The following is a 16,899-nucleotide window of genomic DNA, read 5'->3' as shown; positions in this document are numbered from 1 at the left end:
GTCTCTCTAACAGTGTACCACCTTCCGTCCATTCCCCGTCACTCATAAATTCCCTCCGTGGCTCTTTACAGTCCTCTTTTAACGTCTTGGCGGACTTGTCAAATTACACTCTTCTTACACCACAACCACAACTCAAAAGCTTCATTTCTCCTCCATTAACACAAATCAAACCTCACCCTCATTCTTCAACCTCAGAAAATGACGAATTTTACACTTAGATCAGAAAAATGGTGTAAAATTCCACAATATCCGATCTCAAATTCTCATTATCATCATCATCATCATCATAAATTGCAGAGTAGTAGATTACATTTGTTCTCTTTAAACCCTAATTCCAAACTCAGAATTAGAAGTGAAAGAAGTAGTGGTGTTAAAACCGGGTTACGAGTTAGTGAGTCAGATAAAACTAAGTCGATTACGCCTTCTTCGGGAGAAGAAATTCAATTAGTTGGAGATGACAATAAAAATGGTGGTGGAAGTGGTGGTGGTGATGAAGGTCTTCATTTAAAATGGCCTCCATGGAAAGATCTTCCATTAAGATATAAGCTTATTGGAACCACTTCTCTTGCTTTTGTTATCTGTAATATGGATAAGGTTAGAGTTTCATTTTTTTTCAGTAGTTTTTGAATTTTGTGTGGTCATCGTCTTCATCATCAATTAGTACATAAATGTTTGTTTGTGTGTTGATTTTGTGTGTGTTGTGTGAAATTATGGATATGTATAGGTGAATTTGAGTATTGCCATTATACCAATGTCACATCAATTCGGATGGAATTCGTCTACGGCTGGATTGGTTCAATCATCTTTCTTTTGGGGTTATGCATTAAGTCAACTACCAGGTGGGTGGCTCGCAAAGTTATTCGGTGGAAGGTTAGTTTCGAAAAATACTACTTCATGTGGTTTTTATTAGAGATTCGTAAGTTGTTGCATGCGTTAGTATATATGCTAGTAGATTGTTGTTTGTGGTAAGGCGATGATAATTTGGCTGAATGTGCTTGCTGGTTTGATATTATTGTTTCGAAAAAGGAAACATGCACAAGTTAGTAAACTGAAGTTAGTAATTATGACCGCGGTAACTTAAGTTAAGTAGTGAACTAGTAGAATTAAGCAGCATTTATGATGGAAAGAAACTGCTATAGTTGGTTTTACATTAAGAGATGTACCAGTAGATCCAGCTCCGAATTACATTTGAGTCGATACCGAAATGTATGGTTGGTTTCACTAGTGATTCAGAGTCCAGTGTGTGCTTAATGATAGGCAGGAGTGATGTGCTCTTTTAAGGATTTTCTTTGTTGCACAAGAAAAAAGTTATGTTATGAAGAAGATGACAAAAGGAGCTCCAAATAGGTGAAAACTAGGCATATACTGTTGATTATTACGGAATTTTCTTGATAGCTTCGGCACATGGCTGCAAACTGAATCACGTGTTTGTCTCAATGTCATTCGTGTTTGGTTTTCGTGCAATTGACATTTGATGTGATCTCCTGACTAATGCAGGAAAGTTCTCGAGGTCGGAGTTTTAATGTGGTCTTTGGCTACCATCTGTGTTCCTTTTGCAGCAGGATTTATGCCCGCACTTGTCTTGTCTAGGATTTTGGTACGTGAATTTTCTTTCAAAGCACTGATATGTCGCTGTCTGGTTTCCATCTTCACAGCATGCATATTTTCTATTTTCAAAAGCTTTGAACAACCTTTTTTGAGAATTGCCAATTGAGACACCAAAAATCATACACACTCAGTTTTGCAGTTATGATCCAATACCATATTCATCTATTTGTGCCACCTCCTCTTCTTTTCCTTTTCTCTTTTGGTACAAATCTTATTGTTAGGTTAATTACGTAAATACTTCTAATACCTGACAAGGAATTGTCTTTTTCTTTGATATCTAGGTTGGGATAGGAGAGGGTGTTTCTCCATCTGCTGCAACTGATCTTATTGCCAGGCAAGATACTAGCACATATATGTAAACATGCAGCATGATAATTCCACCAACCATCCCTTGAGAGTTTTGGAAATAATAATTACTATCTTTACTTTTCCACGATATTTTGGCTCTATAACTCATGTATCCTATATCTCTTATTTGTTCTTGCCTAATTTTGTCTTCATGGTAACTGGTTATAGCACTTTTGATCTTAGCTATAATTAAGAGTAACACAACAAAAGTAACATGCAGAAAACCCAGGAGGAAGTATATATAAGGTTTCTTCTTAGTTGAGTATTATGGGAATCCATAAAATATTTCAGAAGATGCTTTTGGGTAGTTCCCCTGTGAGCACCAGTTGGACTCCTTAATGTTCTTTGAAGTAACTGTTCCATCTGATAAAATAACAATCTGCATCCCATGATCCCTGAATCATGTTAACTAGTATTGAATTAATTATCCGCTAATATACAGTAGTGGTTCTGTTGATGGTTCTCTTCTCTCCCTCTGACCAGAATTATCTTTCAGGAGATGGGTTGGAAAATAGCTTGTTGTGTTCTTCTTGTTTTTTTACTTTCTTTTGTATTTAATTATTAAACATAAGGATCTGTAGTAACTCATATAAGCCAAGAGTTTATTCACATGAAATGTAACCTTTGTTTAGATAACAACTTCCAAAAGCAAAAAGTGAATTTGCACTTGTCTAAATGGTGTGCTATGCTTAATTATTATACTATATTGTCTAGCATATGATTTTCTTTTCGGTAGGTCATTCTTGGTTTTCATCATATGCAGGTCGATACCAACAGAAGAACGCTCAAGAGCAGTTGCATTTGTTTTTGGTGGTTTGAGTGTAGGTAGTGTTGCAGGGTATGTACCTTTCAAGTATGGATTATAGTACGGTGGCTATGAATGTGAACAGGGTTTTGTTGTTACTGTGCTTATTATTTTGAATTAAAAACTCTGCAGGCTTATCTTGGCCCCTCCCCTTATCCAAACTTATGGCTGGGAATCTGTCTTTTACTTATTTGGATTTTTTGGAGTAGTCTGGTGAGTAAAATTAACTCATACCACACCTTTCTGCAATTCATTTACATGTTTGAACTGTGAAATGCCTATGTGCTCCTTTATTGTTATTTTTTACCTATTCAGTCATAGTCATAGATGACATGGAATTGCAAAAGAGAAAAGTTATTTTGAAGTCAATATGGTTTCAAATATCAGTAGCTTAAAAGCTTGAATTTGTTTATTCTGAGAAGTACTGGAAATTTACAAATTCATGAAGGTGCTTCGGATTTCAGTTTATCGAGGGGCAGTCAGCATTTGCGGTTGAAAACATAACAAGTAAGTACCATGTGGTGTATTGTTTGCTCATTTTTTCACTACTATTTTTGTTGTGAGCTAAAGCTACTGCCAATCCAGTGATACTTTTATGACAATGCAAATTCAGGGCCATTTGAACTCCATATGTCTAGTATAGATTAGGTTTGCGGGTTTATTTTGGAAACTCAAAGTCTTCCTGAGATTTGAATTACTTGTCAAGGAGCAGAATGCTAGTTTTTAATATAAGGATCTGGATTGGAAAGTTTACCAACCGGGGTTCAGCCTCTCTTTCCTGAAGCTCTTTCACTTACACAAGGGCTTGACTAACATAAAATACATGTTGAAGTTCCACATCCAGATCTAGTCCACTGTTGAGCCGTTTATGTGTTATAAATGCATGAACACATTGCAGTGAAAACATGTCTATTTCCTGTCATTCTGCTTCATGACCAAATCCTACCCGAAAATGTATTATCAATATGCATGAAAACATTCCAGCAAAAACGTGTCTATTTTCTGCCATATTGTTTCATGACCAAATCCTACCCGAAAATTAGTTAGTATTCTAACCTCTTGGGTTTGACAGGAACGCCCCAGAGTATTGCTAGTGGCCCTGTGACATCTAACTCCAGCACAAAATCATGGAAAGATGTGGGCAGCTCACTAAAGGTAGAGTGCTACTTGTTGATTAATAGTTTGCTTTGACAGAATATCATTTGCTAGAATTATCACTCCAAATTCTCGAAATGTTGAAGACAGGAGTAACAATATGCATGACAAGGACCAGTTGCTAACAAGGAGTAGCAATTAGAAAAGCATCCAACAATGTCTATTCTACCGATTCGACTCACTTTTAATCGCACATACATTTAGGTTCTCTTTCCCGACATCTGCTGATTCAGTTATATATTTCTGACTGGCTTATCGTATGTACAGGATGTACCTTGGAAGTCGTTTTTTAAAAGCGAGGCAGTATGGGCAATGACATATGCTCATTTTTGTGGAAGTTGGGGACATTATACTTGTTTATCTTGGCTTCCGACTTATTTTAGGTATATCTTTTCTTCTTTTTGACAACATCTGGAGTTTGCTATTTCTTTATTTTGTATTAGTTATTTAATAACTTCTTTATGAAGATTTGGAATTATTGTGCTTGCGGTTTATATTTGAAAAGAAAGAGACTGAACTTTACACGAAGAAGAAAGTGTCTATGTGGATAATGAATAATGAGTTATGTACCGTAAACCGAGAGCCCCCTCTCCTAAAATTTTCTCTCCAACTGGTGTCTAAAAATCCCGCAACTCAAAGATTTGACTGCCTGCATGTCATACAACTTGTCAAGAGTTTCTTACCAAATAATTACCTACTGATTGGCCTTCAGTATCACATATAAAAGTGACATGTCTCTACATAAAAACTTCTTTGTCAAAATTTCGACATCAACATTGAAGACCAGATTTATGTTTGTTAATTCTTGTATAGCGTGATCCCCAATTCCATTATTCAACAAAAGTACAGTATTGTGTATGGACATGTTGATACTGGTGATAAAGAAACTCATTCACGTGTGATGATTAGTTCCGACCTTCTTATTTCATTATCTTATGAATCAGTGGTTAGAAAATAGTTATTTATGTGCTGTTTCTTATGTCGAATTGAGAAATCAGCAAGAAAATTAATAACTTATGGTTTAATTGTCGTGCAATGCAGTGAGGAGCTGGATTTGAATTTGACTGAAGCTGCATGGGTAAGCCTTTGAGCGAACTTTCATCTAAAGCAATACGCATTATTTTTCTTTTTAAGAGAAGAGTGAAGAAATAAATTTCTTACCCTCAGGCAAGAATGTGGTCAAGCAGAGAATTGTCTTCAATCTCCTAAATGGAAATTACATGATCAAGGGATATTTTAACTTATGAGAAGCTGTAGAAATATGTTACTCAACCTCATCTTTTCTCTGATATCCAACATCTATAGATCAAACTTCACCTGACTTTAAACAAAATGCTAATAGGAATACCTCTCAATAATTCTGTTGTATTCAGGTTTCTGTCCTTCCTCCCCTGGCTTCAATTCTTGTTACTAGCGTTGCATCACAAGTTGCTGACAATTTAATATCCTCTGGGGTTGAAACAACAACGGTATGGAGAAGACAATGTCCTTATTTTGTTTCTAACTTCAAAGTACCAAACACCGTTTTAATAGATGTGGTTCTTTGATTTGTCAATGGAAAAAGAGTGTTTCAAGCTCAATATATGGTTGATAGTTGTTTTACATGGAACATCGCAGCGGTTGGTATTAGCAATTTCATAAACATTACACAAAAGAGAGTGTGTAGGTTTTATATTTTGTGCAGGTTATATGCTTCTTCTTTTTTATGGGGATTTGATAGACATTTTATCAGTCACCATGATTAACAGGAACACTGTTTATTTTCCACTATGCCCACTTGCTATAGAATGAAAACTATACCTGAGGTCTCATTTTTGTTTAACCACTCCTCCATTACTACTACTTAGAGTTGGTAAAATGCCATCAGGGCATGAACTTGTTAGTGTGAGATTCAACTGTGGATTTCACTGTATCCTCTTTTAATTGATTTGAGTTCTTGCTCAATGTCTAAAAATGTTTTATATGCATACATGTAGGTGCGGAAAATTTGCCAAACAATTGCGTTTTTGTCTCCTGCACTTTGTATGACTCTTTCCTCTGTGGATCTTGGGTTGCCTCCTTGGGAAGTGGTGGCGATTCTCACTAGTGGCTTAGCACTATCAAGCTTTGCTTTATCAGGTAACACTACCTCATGCTTGAAATTGTTCTCAACTGAACATAGTCAAGGCTGTAACCTTATTTAATGTTCAGGAGTTAAATGAATGCTGTGTTTAAATGTTCATTCATGTTTTCCTAGGATTTTGGATTGGAAACAAGATTCTAGGATAAGATCAAAAATTGCTGTGTGGGTTACCTAAATCCTTGGTTTTGATTGTTCCCCAACATGTGAAGAGTTCTATAATATTAAATCCTCTCCTGTGACTATCCTAATGTATAAATGTGACTATGTGAGGATTGATCACAAATAGCTACGTGGGATAGGGTAGGACTTGGTTTGAAGGATCCTATAGAGTTCTTCAGGGATTCAGGGTAGCCAGGCACACCAGGAAAAGGTTCCCACTAAAAAAAGTTTAATCAAAGTGTAATATAATTTTGTCCTGGTTACGTGTGACATGCTAATCCCCGTGATTTAAGGTTGAGCTTTGACCATTAATTAAAACATCCCATTCCTTGTCTTATGATTTATTTTAATGATGTCCTGTGTTGCTGCAGGGCTTTATTGCACCCATCAGGACATTTCTCCAGAATATGCAAGTATACTTCTGGTATGTTGGTATACATATTTCTGGCCTTTTATGAGCACTTGATTGGTGATAGTAGGAAGCGGAAGCCTGATTTTAATCAGTCCCAAGATTCTCATCTTCCGCTGCATATTTCTTGTCATTCACCACAATCAAACTTAAGAACCTGCCTATTCTTTATTTTATTCTATTGCTAGATATTTTTGATGGATCAGGCATCATATAAACAGGACCAAAATCAGTCATCATTCAAGGATTGATTCATTGCATGTAGCTGTATCATATTTTTACCAAAAACAATGCCTTTAGGGTGAACCTGTTTTATGTCAATTTTAACTTTATTCTGTCTAACCATCTCTTCGAAGTAAGAGATGAACTGTACCCAAAACGTACAAACTTCTCCTAAGCTGTCAACCATCTCTTTATATAGGGTATTACCAACACGGTTGGTGCAGTACCTGGAATTGTTGGTGTTGCGTTGACGGGCTATCTTCTTGATTCAACGCATTCATGGAGTGTAAGTTTTCCATTTTCTTCAGCCTTATTTAATTTTCCTCCATACTTGTTAATTCTCTCATAGAAAGTTCTCAAAACCGATAATTTTCTTAATTACACTTTCTTTCCATCCTTTAGATGTCATTATTTGCTCCGTCGATCTTCTTCTACTTGACCGGTACTGCTGTGTGGTTAAAATATGCAAGCAGCAAGCCTCAAAAGTTCTCCAAGAGCGATTGACCCAGTTTTATTAACTTCGGGCATTCGCTATATATAATTTTGATTGTTGATTCATAGCACTACGGTGACTATGACTGTTATGTTGTATATCGACCCATTGTTCAAATTGAGAGTTGTATATAAAGCACAGATCCACATGTAAATTCTTTAGAAAAGTAATCGGAGCTGTGGAAGGTTGTAATACCAGTAGTATATTATTTACACTGTTGATAGCTATTCGGCAATATCGATTAAACAAAAGATCAAAAACATCTTATGTTGTTGGTTCCTCCAAGATCCCATGTTTTGTGGCTTGCTAGACCCTATTCATGAGGATCTTATTGCCGTATCACAATAGCTTTTGTATTAGCTGCCTGATTAATAATAAAAAGTTAATTCTCAAATTCTCAATGATCAAATAATGTTACAGAAATAAGAAAAATTTAGAAATGTGACAAAAGTTAATACACTGGTTTTATAAGAGAAGAAAAAGCTAGCAAGGCCCTTAAAATCTCTATTACAAAACAGTAAAGAAGCTAAGACTTTTAGTACTGAGGCCCTTAAAAATCTCTATTACAAAACAGAAATAACTTTTCGATTTCTAAAAATAAAAGTTCTAGCTAAAGAAGCTAAGACTTTTAGTACAGTTTTTAAATGGGTTCATACACCCCCATCTTGTATCCTTCATGCTTTAGAAATAGATAAATCAAATGTTAGATATGACACTGCAACAGTAAGGGTTGCTAACTCCCCAAGTTAGTTCTTGAATGAAATATCTAATTTACAAAAAAAAAAAAAAATTGTGTAAAGCAGAAAACAGAAAACACAATATCAAAAAAACTAAGAAAAACACAATTTATTTCTTTCATATGATATCATGGGTATTAGCCAACTGATTGGTAATAAAAATGTTCAATTCGGGTTGAACTCTTTTAATTATCAAACAATGCTAGAGAAATGAGTAAAATTTAGACTCAGTTTTGTAGATGCAACTAAAATGATTTTCAAGGCTCAGCTTTGTAACATAAAACAGAAAAGCTGATGCTGGCAGACATTATGACCCTTAAAAATTAAAATGTTTGAAAACGCAGCTTCGCAAAGTTGGGGACAAGAAATTTTCTTTTGTTTTCTTGTTCTTCATAAAAATTAACATCGTCCCATAGCGTATCTATCAGCTCCTCTAGATTATTCACACTAAAACTTTGATGATATAAATCCTTCTTGTAACGTTGTTTGTACATTTCTTCGAAACTATCCAGGTGAATTTTACATGAACAACTGACAAGAAGCTCCAGTATTTCCTGTTTAAACTGTTTGAGACTGTCATTTGGTCCAACCATGACTCTTATTATCATCTGAGAACTCATCAGAGGAGCATTCTGGGATAGTGCATACTTTTATATCCACGGTCTCTTTCGGACATCCCTTACTTCTCTCGTCAATTTTTGGAAAAATAGCTAATTGATTACTATCATCTACCTTTTCAAGTCTGTCATTGGCACTACGCAGGTAGACATGCTTCTCTTGGCCTTCCCCTTCTACCGTCATTGTATCAGTCATCTTCTTAAGAAGGTTGACAAGTTTGTTCTCGCCGTATTCAGCCATGCACAACTGCTGGCCAAAGATTTTGTTATACTCTCCACAAATACGAAATAGGGTTAGGCAACCTCCTGAGAGCTCGAGTAACTTCACCAACTGACCTTTAAGACTAATCATGTCCCCAGGGGCCACTTCTTTATTTGCAGGCATCACTAGAACATCGCTTAAACCAGATTGCGGATTCCTTGAGTAGGAGTCTGCTTCATCACTTTGGGCAGTGCATACGCTAGCATCTACGTTCTCCTTTTCACATCCATTACCCCTCTCGTCTTTTTCTGGAAAAACAGTCGACTGATTACTGTTTTCTACCTCATTACCTTTACGGAGATATACACACTTCTTTTCACCCTCCCCTTCTACCGTCATTGTATCAGACATCTTCTTGAGAAGGTTGACAAGTTTGTTCACACCATATTCAGCCATGCACAACTGCTGGCCAAAGATTTTGTGATAATCTCCAGGAACACGAACTAGGGGTAGGCAACCTTCTGAGAGCTCAAGTAATTTCACCAACTGACCTTTAAGACTAATTATGTCCCCAGGGGCCTCTTCTTTATTTGCAGGCATCGTTAGAACATTGCTTAAACCAGATTGCGGATTCCTCGAGTAGGAGTCTGCTTCATCATTTTGGCTAGTGCATACGCTAGTATCTACAGTCTCCTCTTCACATCCCTTACTCTTGTCTTTCTCTGGAAAAACAGTCGACTGATTACTGTTTTCTACCTTTTCGTGTCTGTCATTGGCTTTTCGGAGATAGACATACTTCTTGTTGCCCTCCCCTTCTACCGTCATTATATCAGACATCTTCATGAGAAGGTTGACAAGTTTGCTCACACCATATTCAGCCATGCACAGCTGCTGGCCAAAGATTTTGTGATAATCTCCATGAACACGACCAAGGGGCAGGCAACCTTCTGAGAGCTCAAGTAACTTCACCAACTGACCTTTAAGATTAATTATGTCTCTATGTTGAAGCTGGACCCACGCTGTTGACTTTTCTTCATTTGCAGGCATCGTTGGAACATCGATTATACCAGGTTGCAAGTTCCCTGAGTAGGAGCTTGCTTCTTCATCATTTTTGGTAGTGCATCCGTTAGTATCTACCGTCTTCTTTTCACATCCCTTACCTCTCTCGTCTTTTTGTGGAAAAACAACTAACTGATTACTATTTTCTACCTTTTCATGTCTTTCGCCGGCATTAGAGAGATAAACATACTTCTTCTCTCCCTCCCCTTCAACCGTCATTATATCAACCATCTTGTTGAGAAGGTTGACAAGTTTGCTCACACCATATTCAGCCACACCAAATGGCAGATCCCGGCCAAAACTTTTGCTATACTCTGCAGGAACACGAACTAGGGGTAGGCAACCTCCTGAGAGCTCAAGTAATTTCACCAACTGACCTTTAAGACCATTTATGTACCCAGGATGGTCTTCTTCATTTGCTGGCATTCCTGGAACATCGTTCAAACCAGATGGGGGACTTCTTGATCTTGAATGGTGATTTTGTGAGTTCCGCTGGTTGATATTTGTTTGAGCAGCATACTCATTGCGTGTTGCTATTCCCCTATCCATAATTGTTTCTTCATCATTTTGGGTGTCTGGGTTTTCATTGATTTGGAACCCTCTGACATATCCAGCAACTTGGGACGAACCACGTGATATTTGAGTTTTAGGAGGCACAAATCCGTCTCCACGAGCAACACTAGGCCAATCCCAAACAAACCTCCCAGCTTTTGTTAGGGCAGATGATACACCCATAGCAGCAGGGATAACAAGAATAACAGTATACCCGCGCTGGCCAAGTATGTGCAAAGCAGGAGAGAAATCAACATCCCCAGTGATCAATAAGATTGTAGATGGTGGAGGGTTGTCAAGTGCAAAGAGAAACATGTCAACTAGGATGGCCTTGTCTGCAGCATCTTTCCTTCCATTGGGGACATCTACGAGTTTTACACCAGTTCTCTGACAACCTTCTCTAAGACGCTTTGGGAAGGCACTAAAATCCCCATAGGCGGAAAACAATGTAATTGCAGCATCTTGAATAATGGGGTGAACTCTCAATGCCATTCTTATGTTGCCAGCTACATCTTCGGGACAAACATCACTAGGAACACTACAATTCTCAATGTCCCACAGAATAGCAACTGGCCCTTTTATGTTTTGCTGGTTCATATACGTCCGTGATGAAAGACCCATCTCTGAATTGATACTGCTTGATTCGTTTAGGCTCCTTAGACTCCAAAACTAAAACACCCTCACAAATCGTAATTGGAATCGAGGGATTTTGAGATTGAGAAGTCTAATTCTGTCTGGGGCAACCTTGTCGCTTCGGAGCTGTTGGGAAGCACAGATAGATGATAAGATGAAGAAGAAGTATGACAGGATCCTAATACTAAAAACGGATCCGTTAACTGGAAATCAGCCACCTCAAATATGCAAAGCTTAAGAATTATGTTGAAAGTTGGACAACTGAGTATTTATAGGGCATGATATAGGTTTCTTGTCCTAAGCTGAAACATAAACAAAATCATATGTTGCTCAGGGCGTGAAGAATTAAGAAACACATGCTTATTAGTGGCTACAACAAAGTGATTTAAGAGAGACATGGATATGTTAAAAAGAGACCAAGTGAAAGAATTACCACTGCAAGTTAAATACAATTGTTCTATGGAATGTAGAGTGCACAAACTAGTTTGGGTAGTCAGCTTGTCATAATTGATTCTAGCAGAGGCTGCAGAGCTAATGCATCCATTTCGACCTATGATATTCCGAATTGGAAAGAATTTCTTTTAAGGAAGTCTAGCCTACAGTCTTAACATGCTAACCATTGCTAACTCTGAGTGTGCAAGCAGACCATATACATGTAAATAATAACCTTACTTGCAATATCCCCAACTTTTTGCAAGCTTGTTGTCTTCCATCTGATGTGCGAAAACTGGAAAAATGCAGATGCAACAGTCAGTACAACGATGAAAAAAATTAGTGGTTCCCCAACTTCCCCTGCAGTACTAATCGACTACCAACTTAAAACCCTCAAACACATGGAGATAGAAATGGACCTGCTGCTGCTGCTGCTTTTGATCAAGTTGAGGTTTGAATTTGAAGCATGTTTCTAAAGCAGCTCTTCCTCATTCAGGCCCTTGGCAAATTAAGGAGTGGACACTGCAACCTGTAAGTAAGCATCACCATTAGCAATTCAGTAACAATTTTAACAAACATACATAAACAAGTTTCAATGTCATCCAAATATTAGTATAGCAGAAGCTGCACACAACTGTACAATTCTAGGGAAAGTAGAAAACCCAAACCCTTGAAAATTACTAAATAACAATTTCAATAATCAACGTTAATCTTAGAGAATCAGAATCAAACTCAAAACTTAAAAAACAGTAAACAATAAAATCTGTAAAACCTAATTAAGTAACATAACTATTAGAGAAGAAAACTCCTTACCTAACAAAGATAGTTGGTAATGGCATTCAATTTCAGCGAAATTTAACTTCCCCCACGTTTTTTATTTTATTCACTGGGTGGACTAAACTGCAAGAGGAGCCGGTGACTAACTGGTGGACTGATTGGAGTTTTTTTTTGTCTGGGTTCTGGACTAATGGGTAATTTTGCTAACCAGTTCTGGACAGCACAGTTAGTCTCCAACCACTTGCAAAGTTCGGGACAGACGCATTTTCCATCTCTGTTGCAGGGTACTAGGAAGGTATCAAAACAGACGAAACTCATACTTCCTCCGTTGCAAAATAATATATTGGTTCATGTTGTGAGACAAACTAAAAAGATCCTCTATTTTTATATGGGTTATGATACCCTTCTAGTAATCTGGCATCCCTATTAGCAATGTTGGCATTTTCTTTTGCATTATTGTTTTTCATCGATATGAAATAATTGTGATGTGTATTGTTATGTCTGACTTGATTGGGGTACACCCAGATTAATTGGGGTATACCTAATAAGACAAAATCTGGGTCATTATGAAGTAAAACATACCACCCCTTAACCAGTTATTTTCAAAATACCTAATCTACTCTTGCTTAATTAACACTAAGAATGTGTTTAGATTAATTAATTTAGTTAGTTAATTAGTTGAATTAAAATTATCAAATTAGGTATCGTTGGGATTGAATTCATGGATTATGGCTTTAGAGGACTCAGCAGCCAGAGCAGAATCAGCAGCTTTGCGCTCATCCTCAACAACTTTAGCAGCATTGCTAGCTCTCTCAAGAGCCAACAAACAAGCCTCCAAGGATCTCTGAGTCTTTTTCAAATCATCCTCCAACGAAGATACTTTAGCAGCAGAAGCAGTACAACTGGACGAAGGTTGTTGTGCACTAGCAAAGGCATAACCTTGACGAGCACGCTCCAACAGAGCACTTAAGTGAGTACACTTAGCCCTGTAGAACTTGAACAAGGTACAACCAACGTCGATTTGTTTGCAAAGCTGCAAACAACGGAGCATAAGAACAGACGAAGGTTCAAAACAAAGTATGAAACAATAAGGTAAGAATCACTTAATAAGAACAGCGAAAGACGAGGAAGGAAATCAGCGTAGGTGTTCATGAAGGCCTCCATCTCTTGGATGCTACCCCAGCGGATTTCACCAAAACTCTGACTAGAGCGAAGGCAGTCCGGGTCAAAGAATAGATCCTTAGCCACACGATACTGATCAGACAAAACGTATAACTACGAAGCTACCTCAAAAAAACCAGCCAATTGGTGACGATCAACCTCAGCAGAAAAGGGACCCTTTGAATCTCGGAGAATGGCTTCAAGGATAGCATCGTCAGAACTCCCAAGACTTAAGCTCTCAGGCAGCTTACCCTTCTCAGACTCATCAAAAACTCCACCAATCGCTTGAGAGCGAGAGTGAGGCACGAGTACTGAACCCTTACCACGACTGAGAGACGACATGCATGGTGGACGAGCTGGGAACCGAAGAAAGGGCTTGAGCACCACCCAAGTCCATATCACTAGCAGAAGGAAGATTGCGCAATACGGTCCAATCTGGTGATGAAGGTGGAGACCCAATAACCTTACTAACAGGGGCAGTAGAAACAAACTGAGCGCTCCCTAAAGAGGTGGGTGTAGGATTGAAGGAGAAGCTAGCCAGTGAAATCACATCCTTCTTCTTCGGCTGAGAGTCTGAGCTACTAACCCTCACTACCGGAGTAACACCCTTCGCAAACGAGCCACTCGATTAGAGCGAAGTAGCAGAAGATGATGAAAGACTCTTGGAAGATACCACTACAGCACCAGTAGCAACCGAGACGACAGGTTGCAAATCACCAGGGGCAGAAAACGAAGGTACCTTTGGAAACAAAGTAGGAGTCGGAACTTGAGCACTAACCGGGCTCACCAATGAAGCATCACCACCAGCTGGGAGGTTCTCACCCTCCACAGAGCAAGCACGGATAAGACTGGGGCTATTCTTGGAAAAATCTTCCTCAATATCGTCCAGATGAGCGCTAAGGACAGTATCCTCAACATCCTCTATATCTTCGTCATCCGGCTCCTCATCACCAGCCTTAGAGCAAGAGTTTTTGGGAGTCGATAGAAGAAATTCGGCAGTTAAAGAAGAATGAGACAAATAAAATCTCTAAGAAAGGGAGAGAGAGCGACAGTTCGAGAGAAAAAGGAAAAGGTAATGAAATTCCTTATTTATTCTCTTCTTATAGGCGGCTGAAGAATCCAAAAATTTGGATGTCCCGAAATTCAAGGGGAAGTTATTGCATGAAAAGACATAAGGGGACCACCCAATCGGTACGTGCAAAAATGACGGCGTTACGAGAAGTTTTTCTTCCAATCCTACCAAATGGTAGAATATGAAAGAAAATGGGAAAACTGTGAATACTAATATTCCGCGGAGCACGTGTCACGATCTTAGTGGTCGCATACAGAATAACTGTGTAGCCCTCGGTATACAGAGAAACCTGAGTAGCAGAGGATACCTTCGTAGATCTGCTTTATCTCCTCCCAAGAAGAGATACCTTGACGACCAAGATATAAAAAGTAAAACCTAATCTAGAGAGAGGCAGCTGGAGAAGGGACAGAGGAAGATGACATACCTAATCAGCATTAAATGCACAAATCTCTTATCTACACGCATAACCAATGCACGTGGAAATAGATAATGTGGCGAAATCTGACTGGAAAAGTCTAGCGGTGAACGAAGGTACAATCTGTACTGAGGCTGGAAAGTTCCCGAAGGAACGTGGGTCAGCTGAGGTGGCAGAGTCCCACTGGAGAAAGCACGCGGTGAACGAAGGTACCATTTGTACGGAAGGTATATCAGGGAACGATGGACCCAAAGACAACAAAGATATACCCGGAGCAGAAGGGGTTATAAATACCAAGCTTCACCAACAAATTAAAGGCATTCAATATCTAGGAGAAGAAGCTCTAGTCTTAAGCTTATACCTCTTTAATGTTTAGAACTTATGTACTTCAACTTGAGTTCTCTCCATTACTTTGGGAAACATTCAATATCTTTGTAACCACCACAACTTAATACAAACAAATCACTCATTACCCTGTGGATGTAGACAAAAGTCGAACCGCGTAATCTCTTGTGTCTCATGATAACTTAGTAGCATTTACATTATATTAGTGTTCTTCGTTATTATTGTGATCTTAAATACCTTTTATTACTTAGCATTATCAGTTCAACAGAGGTATCAATACTACTTAGTATCCGATCCTCCGAGCTGTATACATTACGTAGCTATGGGAAAATGAGTATCACATGTTTCATGTACATCTTCTGTTTCCAAGTACACAAACTGTTTTGAAGGTTCTCGAACTTGCTAAATCAAAAGGTTCCTGAGTTACGAGATGATTTTGAGTTCACAAACTGTTTGACATTTCACGAACTGATTCGATTTTGTGATAATTACTTCTACTTATGTTTGACGGTTCCAGAACCACTTAGCCAGGGCTCTCTGGAAAACTACTTGGTGCTTTACGTTACACACATCTTCTTTTTAATTCAAAACAAATTTCTCACATGCTTTCATGCAAAATTTATATGGAGAAGTTTATCTTGCTTGAATAAAAAGCAATTCGTAAACATGGAAACTAGTTCAGGAAGCTCCTTTGTATAACATTGTTCATCAATATAAATAGAGGACTTCATGTACACTAGAAACTCAATCCAGGCACTTATGTGTCCTAGTTACAGACTAGGGTCGTCCTCTAAAACCTAGGTTTTCTCTAGTAAAATTGTATATTAGACTACGATTTTGAAAGTTTTCACTAAGGGATTCGTGAAACCAGGTCAGACTATCTTTTAATTGATAGTTCTTGCTATCCGGACTTGTTCATAATGATCTTCTAATTTTCGAAACTTAAGATCAAAAACTTAATAGATAGAAATCACAAAATACTCTTCGTCTCAGACTTTGTGAATCCACAAGATAAATATATAAATCAATTCTTGCTTGATTTTTTTTAGATTTTTTTTGTGAGGTAGAATTGATTAGGCATCTCTATAAATTTTGAAGAGAGTAACTTCACAAAAATCTCGAGTTTGCTTGATATCTTATTTTCTTGAAGATCCCTCATAGCATATAGACTTTCATACCTTGATTGAAATATATTTAAAGGAAATCAAATACGCTCTTTGTTAGAGGAAAAATGGTCATAAAAGTCTTCACTTAGGCTGAAGCAACTCCTAGGCCTGTAAAGGACGCCAGCTAGGAAAATCTTGTTGCGTGGGGACTTGCGATATCGAAGAGACGTCAAGGAGAACAATTAGAGATGAATTGATCGTAGGGTCTATTTGGTCCCAAATACATTCCAGTTTGAAGTTTGATAGTATGCTAGTGTTTGTAGCAGCATAATACAGTGTGGTGATCAAGTTCTGGACTAGGTCCCATGGTTTTACTGTTTCGCAGTTTTCCTATTTAAAAAATTTACGGTGTCTTGTGTTATTTAGTTTCCACAATATATGTTTTATCTTTATAATAGAAATATCACAAG

The 16,899-nt window shown here is 38.0% G+C and overlaps 2 protein-coding genes across 7 annotated transcripts; one reads left to right on the top strand and one right to left on the bottom strand.

The window, feature by feature from the left end:
* Positions 1-94: 94 nt before the first annotated feature.
* On the top strand, positions 95-7,584 carry LOC113282724 (probable anion transporter 5, chloroplastic). 3 transcript variants are annotated; one of them, XM_026531786.1, is made up of 15 exons: positions 95-594; positions 725-870; positions 1,498-1,597; positions 1,890-1,942; positions 2,720-2,794; positions 2,894-2,974; positions 3,210-3,268; positions 3,834-3,916; positions 4,184-4,299; positions 4,958-4,994; positions 5,290-5,385; positions 5,893-6,034; positions 6,569-6,621; positions 7,028-7,114; positions 7,231-7,584. In XM_026531786.1, the coding sequence occupies exons 1-15, from the start codon at positions 199-201 to the stop codon at positions 7,330-7,332; spliced, it is 1,626 nt and encodes a 541-aa protein (XP_026387571.1). In that variant the 5' UTR covers positions 95-198; the 3' UTR covers positions 7,333-7,584. The 3 variants fall into 3 exon arrangements, with proteins under 3 accessions (XP_026387571.1, XP_026387572.1, XP_026387573.1); XM_026531788.1 differs by having other exon boundaries at positions 233-594; positions 725-839; XM_026531787.1 differs by lacking the exon at positions 5,290-5,385.
* Positions 7,585-8,368: 784 nt separating this feature from the next.
* LOC113282723 lies at positions 8,369-12,468 on the bottom strand. Of its 4 annotated transcripts, none has more exons than XM_026531784.1 (4): positions 12,367-12,468; positions 11,973-12,082; positions 11,789-11,848; positions 8,369-11,247 (listed from the first exon to the last, which is right to left on the bottom strand). In XM_026531784.1, exon 4 carries the CDS (start codon positions 11,107-11,109, stop codon positions 8,635-8,637), a length of 2,475 nt encoding a protein of 824 aa, XP_026387569.1. In that variant the 5' UTR covers positions 11,110-11,247; positions 11,789-11,848; positions 11,973-12,082; positions 12,367-12,468; the 3' UTR covers positions 8,369-8,634. The 4 variants fall into 4 exon arrangements, with proteins under 4 accessions (XP_026387569.1, XP_026387567.1, XP_026387570.1 ...); XM_026531782.1 differs by having other exon boundaries at positions 11,794-11,848; XM_026531785.1 differs by lacking the exon at positions 12,367-12,468 and having other exon boundaries at positions 11,973-12,310.
* Between the last annotated feature and the right edge of the window lie 4,431 nt (positions 12,469-16,899).

Source organism: Papaver somniferum, chromosome 5, assembly GCF_003573695.1.
Source record: "Papaver somniferum cultivar HN1 chromosome 5, ASM357369v1, whole genome shotgun sequence".
NCBI classification, from domain to species: Eukaryota; Viridiplantae; Streptophyta; class Magnoliopsida; order Ranunculales; family Papaveraceae; genus Papaver; species Papaver somniferum.
Note: the sequence above shows the minus strand (reverse complement) of the source record. Positions and strands in the feature narration are given on the sequence as shown.

Excerpts from the sequence above, each read along its gene's own strand:
- LOC113282724 (XM_026531786.1), top strand. The coding sequence starts at position 199 with ATGACGAATTTTACACTTAGATCAGAAAAATGGTGTAAAATTCCACAA. Across the intron at positions 595-724 it reads TTATCTGTAATATGGATAAG|GTGAATTTGAGTATTGCCAT; the intron begins GTTAGAGTTTCA and ends GGATATGTATAG. Across the intron at positions 5,386-5,892 it reads CTGGGGTTGAAACAACAACG|GTGCGGAAAATTTGCCAAAC; the intron begins GTATGGAGAAGA and ends GCATACATGTAG.
- LOC113282723 (XM_026531784.1), bottom strand. The coding sequence starts at position 11,109 with ATGGGTCTTTCATCACGGACGTATATGAACCAGCAAAACATAAAAGGG.